Genomic DNA, 12328 nt, shown 5'->3' on the forward strand with positions numbered 1-12328 from the left:
TCCTTGGCACCAGAGCAAGTCGGATGTGTCAAGGTCTTGACAACCTCCAAGGATGGAAACCTTCCACCTCTCTGATGATCTGCTGAAGGGCTGCACCACCCTCCCAGAGAAGATGCCCAGCCAACATCTTCCAAGCTGTAGGTGTGGCCATTGGCCCTCAGCATCATGTCTGCCATTGCTGGGAAGGATTTGGCTCCATTATCAGCAAAACTGTCCTTCAAGCAGTTGCAGGCTGCTATTAGAATGCCCTTCTCCTCCTCTTTGCCAGGCAAAACCAGCCCAGCTCCCATAAACACTCCTTGCACATCATCTGCCCAGCCCCATGACCATCTTGGTTGCCCTTTGGTCCTCCTCCCACATCCCTCTTCTTGAACTCAGGGTTCAACACTGGGTCCGCTATTGCCAGCGCAGGCAGGACCCAGAGATAGCTTCCCTTGATCTGTCAGCCGTGATCTGGTCTTAGTCCTGCACATGGTTTGCCCTGTTCACAGCAGAAGCACGGGTGTGGTGTTGCACATTTAAGACTGAGGATATGGGGAAAAAGATAAAGGAACTGCCATGTACCACCCCCCTTTGGAGAGTCAGCAAGACGCTGTCTCCGTGCCCCAGCAGGACCGTCTGTCCTAGGCACTGCAAAAGGTACACAGATGCTGAGCCTGTGCTGATGGGACATTGCAAGATTTACAGCTGGGCAGCAGCATGCAAGCCTGTGTGGAACAAGAGGAATGAAGTTACAGTGGGTGGAAGAGCCCAGGCAACAGAAGCTTAGATGCCTTCAGCTTTATCATCATGAAATGGGAATGAGAGTGCCTGGAAGAAATATCCTTTGTACCAGTATCTGGGAAGAAAGTGTATTTTGTTGTATCAAACAATGTGAAGAATCCCTGAAGGGCAGGACCAGACTAACCATGGGAGGTCAGGAAGCTCTCAACATACTACAGAGAAGTCCTCAAATTGCAGAGCTTGTCCTTCTGGGGGTGTTTTACTGCTCTAAGGTAGAGTCCAGGGAGGAGCTGAACAGATGTACTGCTCTGGAAATCACAGGGTAAGTTGAACAGCCAACAGCAAAGTTCTCTGGACACTAAGCATCTATTCCTCCATTCCCAAACAGACCCTAAAGAACCAGCCATGTGCCTAGACAGTCCAAAACCCCGGTGGCAAGGCTGACTCCAGGGCCTCTCTGCAGGGAACAGGTGATGGTGGTAGTGGTGGGTATCCCTGGCAAGCCAGGGTATGGATTTTGGTACAACTGAGACCTATGTTTGCAGCTGCAGGAAGAGAGTGAGGATGTGCTGGTCTAGTTCAAAACAGAAGAGCCTGGCCACAGCCACCCCTGCATACCTGTGCTCTGCTACCCGTCTGGGGAAAATGGGAGTGGGACAGGGAACAGAAGGAATTAGTTTGAAAATCAGCCATAGAAAAATATGTCTGAAAATAACAGGTCACTTCAGGAACCAGAAATATACAGTGACCTAAACTGGACAGCTCAGCAGCCCATCGTTCAGCACGTAACAAACCCATTGTGGTTGGAGAAGATACCAAAGACTGCCTGTTCTTTGCTGAGGTTTCCTCCCAGGGACATGTGATAACCTAACACCGAGCAGAGCCAGCACAGACGAGAGACCCAGCGCTTCTGCAGCTCCACAGAGCTCTGCTCAATGACACATTTTGGGGACGCTGCTGGGCACTGCTGGTCCAGCAGCCCCCACTTCCCAGGGCCCCCAGTATCCCAGGTGAACGACATAAGGAGACATGCTCAAGGGAGATGCCGATACCCCCACTGCAGAGCATGGCTGTGAAAGGGCAGCTGAGGACCCAGCGTGCAAATCTCCATGGGAAGTATGGAAAAATAAAAGGGGTCATAGAGGTGTCCAAGCCCTTTGTACACAGATACAATGAGCATGGCCATGGAGAGCAATCAAGGTCAGCTGAAAAGCCCACTGGCTCTTGCCTAAAAGAGGCTCCTAGGAGCAGGTCTCCAGGCTGCCGAGCACCAGCAGCAAAGAACCAGGACTTGGCCATTGTGAATCAGAGCCAAGGACGAAGCAGCATCACTTCTTCAGGGCTGGGGAAGAGCTGCAAGGAAAGGAGAGTGAGGAGAGGCAGAGACATGTTTAAGAGAGCTCACTACGGGCCAAGGGGCTGAGCAGCTCTAGGGCCAACAACACCTGCTGTCCTCTCCTGGTAGCTTAGCCTTGAGCCTGATTTCATCAGGGGATGGGTGAAGGAGGCTGTTGCTTTGTAGCTACCCAGAAGCGCGTGTAGCAGACCCATGAGGTTTGTGATACCTCTGGGAACAACAGAGCAGTTGCTGTCTTTTCCTCCTACAAAACCATCAGGGCTCTGTCATCCCAAACACAGCCAAAGCACTGAGCTGAATAAATGGGTGGAACGTTTTCACTGCCTCCTGCTCACCAGCAGGCTGGTGCACATCTGCCCGCTCTGCCCACGAGGGGAGGGACAGGGCAGCCATGGCGGGGCCCTGGGAACTGCTACTTTATTTCACACGCTAATCGAAACCAGCTCATCCCCTTTCTCACAAAGAGCCCTCACTTCCCCACAGCAAGCAAACACTCTGCAGGCACTGAGGAAAGACCATTCTTTCCCCATAACAGACATTTCCACATCAGCCTGATGTCAGGATGGCTTAGGCTCGGGCTGGACACACAGTCCCTCCACTGAGAGTCCTCTGTGAGCACCGTCTCCACCTCTCGGAGTTCAAATTCAGAAGTGATCCTGCCCGGCAGATGCTCCCTTCACAGGGGTCCCCTGTGACAGCAGGGCAGCATGTAGAGATGCTCTGACTCAGTAGCATGTGCCGCAGAAGAAACTGGAGCACCAAGTGATAAAACTGCTCATCCCAGGAAGAAGCTCATTGCCAAGGTCAGAGAAGCTGTGCAGCAGGAAGGCCAAGAAGAGGGAATATCAATAGCAGAGGGCCCTCATGGCACTGCAGCATCATGTGCAGTGCCTTGATACTGTCCATGCTCACCTGTCAAAGCCCACAGGTGCTTCCATGCCATCTGCTACCCAGCCCTGTGCTAAGGCTAACCCAGCATCGTCTCTCACTACACGAGATATGTCCTTATGCTCTCCAAGGTCAGTGTCTGATACAGGACCCAACTGAGATGACGTCTCCCTGCAAAGGGATCCTCTCCTACTTCAAGCAATCAGGCACCACCATGGAGCACAGCAGAGAGTGGTGGGTGAGCCAGGACCCATGAGTAGTTTTGTTTCTTACCCTGCTGAGGGTCTAAAAAGGGTGATGAAGATGGACAGTCGTAGGAACAGGGGACTTTGAATCATGGAATAGTTTAGGTTGGAAAGGACCTTTAAGATCAAGTCTAACCATCAACCTAACACTGCCAAGTCCACCACTAAACCATGTCCCTCAACATCACGTTCTGCCCGTCTTTTAAATACCTCCAGGGATGGCGACTCCACCACTCCCCTGGGCAGCCTGTTCCAATGCTTTCAGTGAAGAAATTTTTCCTAATTTCCAATCTAAACCTCCCCTGGTGTAACTTGGGGCTGTTTCCTCTTGTCCTGTTGCCCTCTTGTCCTGCTGCCCGTTACCTGGGAGCAGAGACTGACCACCCCTCACTACACCCTCCTGTCAGGTAGTGGTAGAGCGTGATAAGGTCTCCTCTCAGCCGCCTTTTCTGCAGGCTGAACACCCCCGGGTCCCTCAGCTGCTCCTCATCAGACTTGTCCTCCACACCCCTCACCAGCTCCGTTGCTCTTCTCTGGACACCCTCCAGCACCTCAATGTCTGTCTTGTAGTGAGGGGCCCAAAACTGAACACAGGACTCGAGGTAGAACCTTATCAGTGCCGAGTACAGGGGGACAATCACTGCCCCAGTCCTGCTGGCCACACTGTTCCTGATACAGGCCAGGATGCCTTTGGCCTTCTTGGCCACCTGGGCACACTGCTGGCTCATATTCAGCCACTGTCAACCAACACCCCCAGGTCCTTCTCCACCCGGCAGCTTTCCAGCCACTCCGCCCCAAGTCTGTAGCGCTGCATGAGGTTGTTGTGACCCAAGTGCAGGACCCGGCACTTGGCCTGATTGAACCTCACACCATTGGCCTCGGCCCATTGATCCAGCCTGTCCGGATCCCTCTGCAGGGCCATCCTGCCCTCCAGCAGATCAACACTCCTGCCCAACTTGGTGTCTGCGAACTTACTGATCCCCTCATCTAGGTCACTGAAAAAGATATTACCAGTACCGAGCCCTGGGGAACACCACTTGTGACCGGCTGTCAACTGGATTTAACTCCATTCACCACCACTCTTTGGGCCCAGCCATGCAGCCAGTTTTTCACCCAGCAAAGAGTACACCCATCCAAGCCATGAGCAGTTTCTCCAGGAGAATGCTGTGGGAAACGGTGTCAAAGTCTTTAGTAAAGTCCGGGTAAACAACATCCACAGCCTTTCCCTCGTCCAGTAAGCAGGTCACCTTGTCACTGAAGGAGATCAGGTTAGTCGAGGAGGACCTGCCTTCCCTAAACTTATGCTGACTGGGCCTGATCGCCTGGCTGTCCTATATGTCCCACGTGATGGCACTCGAGATGATCTGCTCCATAACCTTCCCCAGCACCAAGGTCAGACTGACAGGCCTGTAGTTTCCCTCATCCTCCTTCCAGCCCTTCTTGTAGATGGGTGTTACCTGACTTGCATCAAAGGAAGTTGCCACTTTCTGCCTTGGGCAACGAGCCAGGAAACAATGCAATTGTTTTTTTTCCTCTCCAGTTGTGCATTTGCCTGAGCAGAGCAGAACACACCCACTGTTAACATCATGGACAAATATAGGTGAAGAATCTGTGGTTTGAAGAAATTCAAATGCTGAACTAGGTAAGAGTAATGGTCTTGACCAGCAGCAAGCAGCTGTAAAGCCTATGTCCCAGTACAACTAGTTGTGTTCTGCATACTGAGTAACTGAGATAGAATTTTTAAGAGATAACAAGAAAAACTAAACCTCTCTAACAGATGGCCCCAGTGATATGAAATGAGTAAAAACTGCTGGCTAGCAACTGCCACTAGTCAGAGGGCGATTGTCATTTTCACACAGTTGCCTTTTGCAAAAGACAGGCTGGGCAGAAATAGCCCTTTTACTAGAGACTGGTTATTCATGGAACTGAATAATCTCCCCCCCCCCCCCCAAAAAATACCCTCCATACATAACCCAAGAGGAAGCAATGAGCACACAGCAAATGAGTCACCTAAGACACGCAAAGTTTCTGTGCTCTAGCCTGATGACTAGGCATAACGAGGGAAAAGCAAACGAGTACCGCATGTAAAGCGGAGCTCTTTCTATAGCGTAATAGCTTGTCTGAAGCATTCACGCAGTGCTGTCTCCTGGCAGAGAGGAGCTCGCTAGAGATGTGCCTGTGCACCATTTCAGCCTTCATCGAGCTTGCCGGCAGATCTTGTGTGCAGCATCTCATAGGAGCATTTACAGCCGGTCAGTGCAGTGCAGAGAGCTTTCCGGCAGCTGGTGCCGGCAGGAGACAGAGAAGCTTTACAGCATGATAATGGTCACCAAAACAGTAGTTATGTCTTCTCCAGTTAGGACTGGCTGATCATATCCAGAGTCCTGCATTTCTCTTGAAAACATTCAAAGCACACTCCTTGCTGCTTGCCATGGGTCATACTCAGTATCAGATGGACGTGACACTTCTCGGTGCTACTGAAACCCTGACTGAGCCCTGGGCAAAATCTCCCTGCTGTGCTGTGCCCAAAACAACATTTCAGCATCTGACAGCCATGCTCTCTGCCTTCATGGACAGTCCCTGTGAGCATGGGACACCCTACGCTGTGGGCTGTTAGCTGCCCTGCTGCTCCCTCAGTTCCTGCCATAGATGCTCAGGGAGACACAATGATGGTCTGTCATGTCCCTACTGCTCAGGTAACAGATAGTGGAAAACGCACCACTGTTTTCCTACTCTCACCCACATGATACCATTCCATCCCACATGACATCACAGATTTTATTCCTAGTCTTCAAACTTCTCACCTGGGCTTATGCCACTCATTTGCTTACTCTGCCCATTTTAGCCATTCCCTCAGCCTCTGGACAACATTCCCAGGTTGAGAGAAGTGAGATGTTTAGTGAAGCAGAGACACAGAAGCAGAGGCACTCAGGGACAGGCAGATGATCTCTGTGCTGTAGGACAGAGAAAAGCTCCCATGGAGAAGTCAGGAATAAGCCTTGAACAGGCCAACTTCAGGTCATGGGGATGAAAAATCACACCAGTCATGAGCAGCTACAGGGAACAAAGTTGTCTACCCGCTCTTCTGGTTTCCAAATTCAACTGGGGAAATATAAAAATTGCATCAAGAAATTGTCTTGCAGGACATCAGACAGACAGCTGGAGTTTCCACAGATTTTAGGCAGTCCCCAAGTCGTCCTCACAGCTTGTCAAAGTCCTAAACTTTGCTGTGGTTTGGCTGCAGCTGGGGGCCTGAAGTTACAACACGCAGGATGTCAGAGCTCCTCAAACAGAAGCAGGAACTGTGATCCCACAAGCAGGGCCCCAGACAAGCACAGAAGACGTGTGGTCAGGGGATCGCATCAGCTGCTAGGATCCAAGCAAAACTGGTCTCTCAGCCTGAATCATCCTCACCTCAAAGGTTTGTAACGCTCCCTGCAGTAGAGCACAAACCTTCTCTGACCTGTCAACAAGCAAGAATTATCAGGGCTACTTGAGGTACCCAAGTTGAAGCAAGCAGTGGAACCACTACCTAAACAGCCCATTTCCAGGCTCTTCCTCATCTTTGCTGAACCCTAAAACTGTTATCAATGTAACTGACCACTCTAGTATGCCTATATGGGAGAGGTTTAATGGAGAACAAGCTCCTGCTAGCTCTTCAAGTTACAAAACCAGTATTTTTACAAAGACACTGGAGAAAACTGGTTGTGCCTCCTTTGAGAAAGGTCTTGCCCTGGGGTGGTATGGCCATATCACCCCAAGCAAGCAATGGTCACCATTGCTTGCTGACCAGGAGAAATGCTGCTGGTCTAGTGGAAGGTGTCCCTGCCCAGGGCAGGGGGCTTGGAACTGGATGATCTTTAACGGCCCTTCCAACCTAAACCATCCTATGATTCTACGATTCCATTTCCTCCAGGCTCAAGTACAGGAGGGCCTCTGATATATCTAGAAGTAGGTGGGGAACCTCAGGCAGGAAATGACCCATCACAGCCAAGATATAAGAAAAGCCTCTGTGATCAGCCATGACTGGAATTCCTAGATTAGTCCGGTATTACTGGCCAGTTCCTCAAAGACCAGTGCATACGCAGGCAGCTCCCCATCTGTCTGTCTTTGCAAGATGACAGTAAACAACCCGGGCCATGGCAAGATGTGTCAGAGTGACCAGAGCACATCTAGTATTTCAGACTTCCTCCTCCTCTACCATTCTGCAAATGTGATTGAAACCTTTCACAGATGTATGTCAGAACATATGACAAGACAGACAGCAAAGATTCAGGCTCTTTAGCTGCTCCTCCCTTAAAGCTTCTCTGAAGAGGACATATGTTCTGGGAAATTCATAAGAAGCAAAAGACAACACTGAAGCAACCATCAATGCTGCTGGGAAGCTACTGCTTTTGTGGAGGCAGGGGAAGCATCACAGTTAGTTTCAGGCACTAACGTGATGCTGGGGTGTGAGGTCCCTCTTACTGCTTTACTGGTTATGGGACCTTCAGGGAAGGATAATTTAGAAGACTGCAACCCAAAACACGTCTGTCTACCCTGAACTTGCCACGACCTTACTTCATGCTGTCTGTCTTGCGCTAGCAATCCTGTCCGATTGTCCTACCTACACCAAGCAGGTAGGTCCCAGGTACGCCACAAAGCTGGTATGAATGAGGAGATGTTTCTGGTGTTGAGCAGAAGTGAAAGCCGAAACTTTTTTTCCCTCTTTACCTAACACTGCTAGATTAAGAGTTTTGAGATGAAAGAGCCTACAAATTACCTGGCTGTATTAGACTGCTTTTGAAAAAATGCTCTTAAACAGCATCTGATCTCTGAGCCCTGTAATAGCTTTTACACAGCGCAGTTCTTTGGCTCATCCTAAAGCCATCCATGTCTTCCAGTCCAACCCTCTACTGTGGTCTTTCCCCATGCCATTGAGTGTTTCAAAGTAATTGCACGAGCGCACACTTCAGCTGGCACACTCACCTGTTCTGTGGTGGAAGCTATTCCTGCTCTCCTAAAAGGCCCCAGCAAGAAGTCACCTCCTCTCCAAGAAGTCATTCTTTCAGGCATGTCGTCACAGAGTCTAACACATTGGTATCTTATTGCACAGCACACTGGGAACAGAACAACTTTTGTCAGCTTGTTACCAGCTCTTGGAATTCCTGCTGGGCGCTGCACTCTTGAATTTCAAAACCAGAAGAGAGAAGAGGCATTACAATGACAATCCGGTGAGCACTGCAAGGACGGATGTTCCTGGAAAACGCTATTATTCTTTAGCTCAATCGTTTATTCAGCTGCAAACTCTTCTCCACTTCTTTGTTCCCATCTCTGCATTCCACATTGCAGAGAGTGTTTTAGATTATCATGGAAGTTGACTCGTTTTTACTATTTCCTTTAATACAGGAAATTAACTGCTAACCACACCAACACTTACAATGTCAGACCGCAAAGTTAACTACTTAACCTGTACCAAAAATTTCTACCTATGGCAGACCAGCAGCTTACACATGAATTGTGAAGATTCAGCCTTCTGCTGACACAATAATGAAAATGTAACTGCCCGAGCTGCTTAAAGGATATTGCTGGATTGAGAAGAAATACTAAGCTACAGCCTAAATATAACTAAATTCAGCAAAGCTTGGGAATCCCTCTCAGCCCTACACTGCAGGCACCACAGTTATCTTTAACCAGGTCCCATTTTACTGTTTTTTCACTACAGCTCTCCCCAGTGAGCCTAGGACAAGCTGCAGAGACACAGTGTGACACAGGATGGTGCAAATGCCCAAGGCCACTCTATAGCTCAGAGGGAGCAAGCTGGGCAATAAGAAAAGCAAAGTTGGGCTCTGAAGTATAACTTTTGCAGAGAGACGATTATGCCAGAACCAGATAAAACTTCACTCAGAAAGCAAAGGTGACTGCTGTTTAAAATCCACTATGAAGTGTTACTCTTCTGCGCAAAAGCGCAGTGCGCTGCAGCACAAGGCAGCTAAGCAGGTTACGAGCAAAGAAGCTGGAGCAGCTTTATGAGCAGCAGCCTGAGCCAGCTGCTAAGAACAAGACCTGCAGCGATAGCTGCACTTTGCCATGGCAGAAATCCTTCAATAAGCCACAAACCAATGTACAGTCCCAACTGCAGAAGTGTAGATTGGGAACGAACACACTACACTCTCCAAACTGGCAAAATCTGCATTTAATTTACAACATAGTAAAGGTTACAGGTAAAAAGCTCAACAGAAAGTGTGAAAAGGCCTATTACATATTACACAAGTGTACAAACTTCTGTACAAAGCCCCTAGATGTTATACTGTCCCCTCCTGTACTGGCCAGCTATGGCCCCTAAGCTCTAAAATAATGAGAGCTTGTTCAAACCCAGGGAGGAGAAGAGCTTTAAAAACCAATGAGCAGTAAAGCTTCCCTTTTCAAGAAAAATCTTGCAAAGAGACACTTGCAAAAAAAAAAAAAAAATCAAACAAAAAAAATCACCCCCCCCCCAAAAAAACCCACCCCAAAACAGAAAAAAAAAAAAAAAAAAAAAAAGAAGAAAACCTGTTCAACTTTTACTTGCCCTAACTAGTCTTACCCTAAAGAGTTTGCCTTCATAAAGCAGACTGGCTGGAAAAAGAAAATTCGACATACTAGGAAGAAGCAAAACTAAAAATAAAGGGAAAAAGATTTTAAGAGTCAGCATGGAGTGTTTGGAAGCAGAATGTCTGAGGACTGAATCATATTCAGTAATATGACAACTAAACGCAGAGCGGCACAACTATATCATGGAGAAGGTACTGTATTTATCCACATAATAGTCTGAGCTAGATATGATGGTGCAGGGAGGGGAACAAACCGGTCTCTAAAGCCATCGCTCTTGTAAATGGAGTAGCTACTAGCTCTTTTTTATCTCAATAACATGATAGAAGCAATCACTCTGCAGATGCAGAAGTCACACTGATTTTGGAGCATCTGTCCAAAACAGGTCTAGTGCATACAGCGTACCAGATGCACTGTAACACAGCACTGCTCCAGCAACCATCAGATTTTCACAACACTATTCAGCTAGGTAGCTACAGTACTGTACACAACGAACAGCTAGGTACACTACTGTCATTTTAGTGCACATTTCCTGGAGAAATTCCCCAAACAACAAAGGAATGTGACTGCGTAGCTGAACTGCGTTATAGAACGTAAAAAAATATCCAGAGTACACTGAAGAAAAACAGGGCTCTGGCCTTACCTTGTATAAAGACACAGTGTCTGAATACATGTGAATCAGATTTTGAAATCTAAAGCCAAGGATTTGAAGGGCTAGAGCAACAATCCAAATTGAGCTTCTCATTTTATTCAATGGGAGAGAACGATGAAGTAGACAAAAACGTAGCATTATGAAACCAACTCATGCACTGCTTTATTCAAAGCGAGGCAGATTCTCTACTGAGAATTCATACTTTAGCTGTAAGTAGCACTCCATTCTCACCCACTGTTACTAGCAGCCAGAACAGTGTGCAGATTGTGGTTTTAGTTGTTAAACACGCCAATCCTGTGACACTGCTGATGGCAGCTCATTTTTATGCGCGTATTGTTACATCTCACATATACTCTGAGCTCACAAGTTCTATTTGCAGATAAAAATGAAACTATTTAAGTTAAAAGGGCCACCGTGTTTAAAAGCAACTGTTCTCCTCTGTCTTAACCCCACCTTAAGTTATCACAGGGGAAAGAGTCAACACTACTTTGTTGTTCATTGTTTGTAGAGTGTAGATAGTGCCTATCCACCACAGTCAAACGCTCCTAGGCTTGCCAGGCTTGCTTGCTGCCATCAGCACCAACACAAGCTCAGATCCATCCACATGTACGCCTTTATCCATCCACACAGCTCTCCATCGTACAATACCAGACCACAGCTAAGGAAGTCCACCCGTTTCTTGTCCATCTCAACTCCACGTTCACATGATCTAACGGGATGCTGTAGTGTTTTAGGTGGAAGTTAAAACAAGCTGTAGCCAAATAAAACAAAACAAAAAGATAATGCCCCACGTTGGTGGGGCTTTGAAAATATGAAAAATAAAAGCTGACCTGCATTTTGCAAGTTTTAGAACTCATACCAATGGGACTTCTTAAAGGCTTGGCCCCACAAACATTTACTTCTGATACAGCTGACGTGCTATCAGCAAGTCCATTACTCCTAGTAAGCACGACACCTAAATGCATGAATTTGCAGGGTCATGCCATAATTAAACTGTATGACTCTGCCCATTCAACCTATGGACCAAAATTCAGAGTAAAGACCTCTAGGAAGAGTAATGGCTAAAAAAAGGCTGCCATAGATATATAAGGAGATGGGAGCTGTATTTTTTTTTTTCTTTTAAACAGACATATAAAAACGCTTGAAGACAGATCTTTAAAGGATATTTCACTTCTCCAATCTTGGTATTACATCTGGTTAGGACACTGAAATTTTAAAAAGACGATACTGCACATAAACAGTTTCTGGAGTTCGTAGCTCCCACCCTCCCTCAACAAAACCCAACTCAGATCAGTAGGGAAGGGGTTGGCTTCTTGCCCGGCCATGCCTCCTTTGCGTACTTCTTCTTCTTGGGTTCATTCACAGCTTCAGGATTAAAGACAGCAGGGTTTGGAGCTGGGTTCATGTTAACTGTCGAGGGCACAACAGGAGTCAAGTCCACATCTGGGGCAAGATTGGGGTAGGGCATTGGCAGACCACCAATGAGTGCTGTCCCATGGACGCCATGCGATTGGGAACCTGCCTCATTGTGAGTTGGAGGTAAACCACCATATAATCCTCCACTGTAGGGAAAGTTTTGCATACGTCGTGATGCAGAATCATCTGTGGTCAACGCGCCCGGATTCTCCAACCGTTTTTTCTGTAGATGCAAGTATTTAAAGAATTACTCAAAATACACGAAACAAGCAAGTTATTTAAATTGGAAGCCAATGTAATTTTCCCGCAGAAGGCACCTAGGCCAGCCACATATAAAGTGGCTACAGACCATGTCCCAATCTCTGTCCCAGAAGATTTCTTCTGGGTTTCCTTGAAAACCACTTAATGATAAACTCCTAAAGGTGCACAATGCAGGAAGGCACGACAGAAGTTGATGCTCAGGTTTAACTTAGATCA

The 12328-nt window shown here is 47.7% G+C and overlaps 1 protein-coding gene across 1 annotated transcript in view; it reads right to left on the bottom strand.

Moving 5' to 3' along the window:
• Positions 1 to 10345: 10345 nt before the first annotated feature.
• PPP1R8 (protein phosphatase 1 regulatory subunit 8) overlaps positions 10346 to 12328 on the bottom strand; it is a 29219-nt gene continuing 27236 nt past the window's right edge. Inside the window, exon 7 of the mRNA XM_082493994.1 lies at positions 10346 to 12074. Coding sequence (XP_082350120.1) covers positions 11721 to 12074 — 354 coding nt within the window. The 3' untranslated portion in view covers positions 10346 to 11720. The remainder of the gene's footprint in view (positions 12075 to 12328) is intronic.

Source organism: Vanellus vanellus, assembly GCF_965231255.1.
Source record: "Vanellus vanellus genome assembly, chromosome: 22".
NCBI classification, from domain to species: domain Eukaryota; kingdom Metazoa; phylum Chordata; class Aves; order Charadriiformes; family Charadriidae; genus Vanellus; species Vanellus vanellus.